Source organism: Triticum aestivum, chromosome 3B (genome assembly GCF_018294505.1).
Source record: "Triticum aestivum cultivar Chinese Spring chromosome 3B, IWGSC CS RefSeq v2.1, whole genome shotgun sequence".
Lineage (NCBI taxonomy): Eukaryota > Viridiplantae > Streptophyta > Magnoliopsida > Poales > Poaceae > Triticum > Triticum aestivum.
In genome coordinates, this window is record NC_057801.1 from 258174587 (window position 1) to 258179779 (window position 5193).

General features: G+C 39.2%; 1 protein-coding gene across 1 annotated transcript; it reads left to right on the forward strand.

The window, feature by feature from the left end:
- The first annotated feature begins 391 nt into the window (after nucleotides 1–391).
- LOC123065323 (uncharacterized) lies at nucleotides 392–2987 on the forward strand. Its single transcript, XM_044488650.1, has 3 exons — nucleotides 392–1103; nucleotides 1202–1343; nucleotides 1713–2987. The coding sequence occupies exons 1-3, from the start codon at nucleotides 887–889 to the stop codon at nucleotides 1960–1962; spliced, it is 609 nt and encodes a 202-aa protein (XP_044344585.1). The 5' UTR covers nucleotides 392–886; the 3' UTR covers nucleotides 1963–2987.
- The last annotated feature ends 2206 nt before the right edge of the window (nucleotides 2988–5193 follow it).

The following is a 5193-nucleotide window of genomic DNA, read 5'->3' on the forward strand; positions in this document are numbered from 1 at the left end:
ATACCCTAGATTGATTAGAGGGAGCCACGAAACCAATTTTTCACCGCCGCAACCTTCTGTGCCCGTGAGATCCCATCTTGGGGCCTTTTCCGGCGATCTGTTGGAGGGGGAATCAATCACGGAGGGCTTCTACATCAACACCATTGCCTCTCCGATGAAGCGTGAGTATTTTACCACAGACCTTTGGGTCCATCTTATATTTACTAATTGGAGGCACTGAACGAGGCTCCACGTTAATTCTGGAGGTTAGAAAATTTAATCCGTTGGATTTACTAAATATCCATTAATGGCCGTTAGATCGATCTTGGTCCATCTCTTCACCCACGCCTCCTTTTGTATATATAAAAAAAGAAACAATGGAAAAAAAAACTTCTAATCGTTGGCTCCTGCAAGCCCTTCGTCCAGCCGCCGCCACTTCCTCTCCACGACTGCATCTCCACAATCTACCCATCTCCGATTGATCTCCGGTACACCTCCGGTACATCGACCACGATTCGCCTCTTAATTAACATGTCCTGCAAGAATTGCTTCCAGCGGTCCGATTCCATCAACGGCATGCGACCTAAGGTACACCCTCTGCCCTCTCTCGTGCACGAGCCGCCATCATGCGCATCATCTGTACCTGCTGTGGTGAAGAGCGGATCGGTCCATGTTGGGGTGTTCAAGATAGTGATTATGTGGATACTCAATACAACAGTAGTTGAGGGATCTTGCCATCACGCATGTAAGTACAAGATGTGGCCCATGTACAGCAAGGTAATTACCTCCTTCATGATCTACATACTTAACTAGGTCCAGATTGGTTGACGCTTGCAGTGGGATTCTACCCATACATGTGCCCGTGTACACCTCCTGTACAGCGGCCACGGTTCGTCTCTTAATCAACATGTCCTACAAGAATTGCTTTCGGCCATCCAATTCCATCACCGGCATGCGTGCATGGGCCACCAGCATGAGCATCATTTATACCGGCCGTGGTGACAAGCAGATTTGTCCATGTTGGGTTGTTCAAGATTGTGATCATGTGAATACTCAATGCAACAGTAGTTGCAGGATCTTTCCATCAAGCATGCACGTAGAAGATGTGGCCCATGTACAGCAAGGTAATCTCCCCCTTCTCCATGATCTACATACTTAACTAGGTTCAGATTGGTCGACGCTTGCAATGGGATTCACCCATACCTGTGCCCGTGTTGTGCAGACAGCCCTACACCCCGGCTTCCCTCACTGTGGCAATGCGTCATTCAAAACCCTTTCTGCCCCGCTTGGTCGTCCTTCATGCACATGTGCCTGCATTGCATCCGAGCTGGACTAGGAGAATGGAGCACCATTTACCTGCATAGGTAGGTGTACTACTGTGTGTACGTTATATTCAGTTATTTTGTATCTACAATTCTACATAACACGGAACAAAGGCAGCAAAGTGGGGTCAAATATTATAGTTTTTACTAATTCAACTCCTACCTTGCAATTGGGCATCTATAGATAACAGTAGAAGTGTAGAACTAAGATTGTGATACAAATCTGGCTGCTACAATATACAATCCTTGAGCTTACATGTCAGTGAAATTAATACATTTTAAATAAGTCAGACTACTGCTATGTAGTTATGCTTCAATGTCAATTGAATTAAATAACAAACATAATCTGCAGTATAATTTCATAGAAAGACTCAACATTATTCTCTCCTTGCTTTTATTCTTTTGTTTCAGATGGCGTAGACTGAAGATAAGGAGCATTGTGGGGATGTTGATATGGCCATGCCGGCTTGGGCTGATGGCCGCAGATCGTGATCAAGAAGTTGTGACAGAGTTCGAGTGGAGAAGGGTCTGCATCGAGGAGCATGTATACACAGCATACATCTGGGTGGAGTTGGTAGAGGAGCGTGCCCAGAATCTTGATATGGTGAACAATAGATTTTCAACAGACACAAGGAAAAAAAATGCTTGGCTACAGAAATAGCAGAACGAAAAAACATTCCGACCGCCATGGCGTGGCTGTTTAATGCAGATTGCAGACACGCTAGCATGAAGTGAGGAGTCGTAGACCAGAAAAAGTTCAGGAAGGATAATACGAAAATTCTAGGAGGTAATGATTTCTCTATCTGTTTTGCAGTATTTACCATCAAGTGGCCACACACAACTTATTATACGTTATAATAATTGGACGTGGCATTGTTGTCATTGCATTTTAACTCGACTTCTGATAATGAGGTACTTACTATGTTCAGGTATCTTGATTTACTTGGCCAATACCGATTTGTAACACATATATTAACAAATTATCAAAAAACAAGAGAAAGCACCATCACATATTCGTATTGATTTCTAAAATAGTTTGCCAACACAGTTTTTTTTACCCTGAAGCCAATACATATTTTATTCTGAATGATATTTGGTATTCCTATTATCATCAAAATTTGTTTCCGTACATGTTATCTTCATTTATTGTTTTTCTCTTTCTTCATTGAACGACCAGGCAGGAGTTCAGTTATTTTTTATAGAAGGAGAAACTAATTGTATTTTGTACAGAAGGAAGGAATAAACTAGCAACAGATATAGCCCTTCGATGCAAGCATGTACTCTGCAGTTATTTTTACATATTATATGAAGAAAGTGTAGTAAGAGTTTTTCTCTCCAGTTTCCTTGATACATTTACGGTCCGTATAAAGGCATGCTGCAATTGTGCACAGGTGGATAATATGTTTGTGTGCTAAAGGTATGATCAATTGTCTACAGGTGGATATTTGTTTATGTACTGTCCAGTTCTGAAGAAACGTGATTTGAAGGTGATCAGCAGTAAGAACTATGGATGATATGTTGATGGGAACCTAAGATTATAAAGAAAAAGATCGAGTTCCTTGCAAAATTTCAAGACAAGGACTCATCCATTCACATCACCCTTTTTTGGGGTTGTAGTGCTATTTATAAATATTCTTTATGACATATATGACCAAACAATTTATGTATGGAACTGTACAATGTAGCAATTGGTTTACGTCTCCTGCTGTGTGATATCTTTTGCATGTTTTTTTTGCGGGGGAATCTTTTGCATGTTACCATGGCATTTGTAAATAAATAAATGATGATTCGTGATAGTTTAAATATATTTATAAGTTCAGAAAAGCTCCAGAAATCTCACTTGGTAACCTCCTTTTGGGTAATATGATACTTCTCACAGAGCTCTGTATTTTGTTACTTAATATCTTCTGTTTTAGAGTACATACATCTCATCCATTGTGCTAAAAAATCCAGGCTTTCTGAATTAAAGATTAAATACTGTATGGTGCATTGTTGTCATTTATCAAAAAACAAATGATGTAGATACATACAGACCTTCAGTATGAAGAAATAATCGAGTCATGATACATTATATGACTATAAGAATGGTTGTATTTTTATTTTGAAACTGGGATTTTAAAATGATTCTGAACACTTAATAGATACGGTGATGTGCCAATTTTTCAAAAAAATTCACTTCAGTCTATATTGGTCACATAATATTGTTGTACTCTTTAGATGTCTTATATTTATATTTGGTAATCGGAGGGTCCTTTCAAGCCTCTACCTTAATATACTTCCCCTGAACTTGATGAGACTCATCTTACTCTATCCATACCATATCTCCACGAGACAATCAGCCGCAACTCATGACCGTCTTCTTCCATGATTCTTTTCTCCATAGCTCCCTCCCTATATAGCGCCCTAAGTCTCGCCCACAATCTGATCCAGCGACCGTCGTTCTCATCTCCTCCAGCACGCACTTAAACGATCACTTTTGATCGCCAAACCATCTATAGCCTTGGTGCGTAAAGCCGAGAATCGCAGCAGCATGATGTCTATGTAAAAACAAGTCCTCTATTGCTAAAGCAGGAGTGTTAATTCCCTCCCACAGAACCATACGATTTGTGATGTTTTCTTGGGCATCATCAGAATTGAAACTAATGCAGTTTTTATGTAGTTTTTGCAGCATAAGAGATCGTGTGGATAATGGGCAAATAAGAACGATGGCTTGATTGGTGAGAAGCTTTCTTCTATATTTCTTTCCCTTTCCCTTGAAGGTGTAATATTAATCGTTTACTAAATGTCATTTCGTTTAGGGGAAGTTTCATTAACCAGACCAATAATCTGACAAGAAAAACTATATACTGGAGCTGGAGAATATAAATTACTTGCAGGCGATATCCATGTGCAAATTTTGAATAATGTATTTGATTTCAGATTATTTTCCGTCCATTTTTATGTAGTATGTACCTCAAATGTTGGTACATATATAATATAATTCTTTAATGCTACCTTAGCTGGTTATTCATTTACTACCAATTGTGATATATAATGTTGATAACATGGGACTTACTAAAGGAATTTGTTCTTTTAATATGCCCTAAATAAGAGAAAAATTACAATTTTCAATAATTACGTCCAAATCAAGCAAGACTTTCCTATGCGTTGAAATGATTTTTGTAGAATAAATGTTGTTAAGAAAATAATGCATATCAACAAAACCTAAAGCTAGCCCATGCAGGCGCATGGGTTGCTGGCTAGTAGTTATTAGCTAGATGGCTTCTTCTCTCTCTTTGATTCTCAATACAAAGTTCTCCTCGATGTTCTTGGAGATCTATGATAACCCACAAGTGTAGAGGAGCGCAACAGCTTTCGAGGGTAAAGTATTCAACCCAAATTTATTTATTCGACACAAGGGGAGCCAAAGAATATTCTTGAGTATTAGCAGTTGAGTTGTCAATTCAACCACACCTGGATAACTTAGTATCTGCAGCAAAGTATTTAGTAGCAAAAGTGGTATGATAATAAAGATAACAGTAGCAAAAGTAAAGATAAATGTTTTTGGGGTTTTTGTAGTAGTTGTAACAGTAGCAACGGAAAAGTAAATAAGCGAAGAACAATATATGAAAAGCTCGTAGGCAATGGATCAGTGATGGATAATTATGCCGGATGCGATTCCTCATGTAATAGCTATAACATAGGGTGACACAGAACTAGCTCCAGTTCATCAATATAATGTAGGCATGTATTCCGTAAATAGTCATACGTGCTTATGGAAAAGAACTTGCATGACATCTTTTGTCCTACCCTCCCGTGGCAGCGGGGTCCTAGCGGAAACTAAGGGATATTAAGGCCTCCTTTTAATAGAGAACCGGAACAAAGCATTAGCAGATAGTGAATACATGAACTC

Coding starts and splice junctions, on each gene's coding strand:
- LOC123065323 (XM_044488650.1), top strand. CDS start 887: ATGTCCTACAAGAATTGCTTTCGGCCATCCAATTCCATCACCGGCATG. Junction 1,104..1,201: donor TGTGGCCCATGTACAGCAAG/GTAATCTCCCCC, acceptor CGTGTTGTGCAG/ACAGCCCTACACCCCGGCTT. Junction 1,344..1,712: donor AGCACCATTTACCTGCATAG/GTAGGTGTACTA, acceptor CTTTTGTTTCAG/ATGGCGTAGACTGAAGATAA.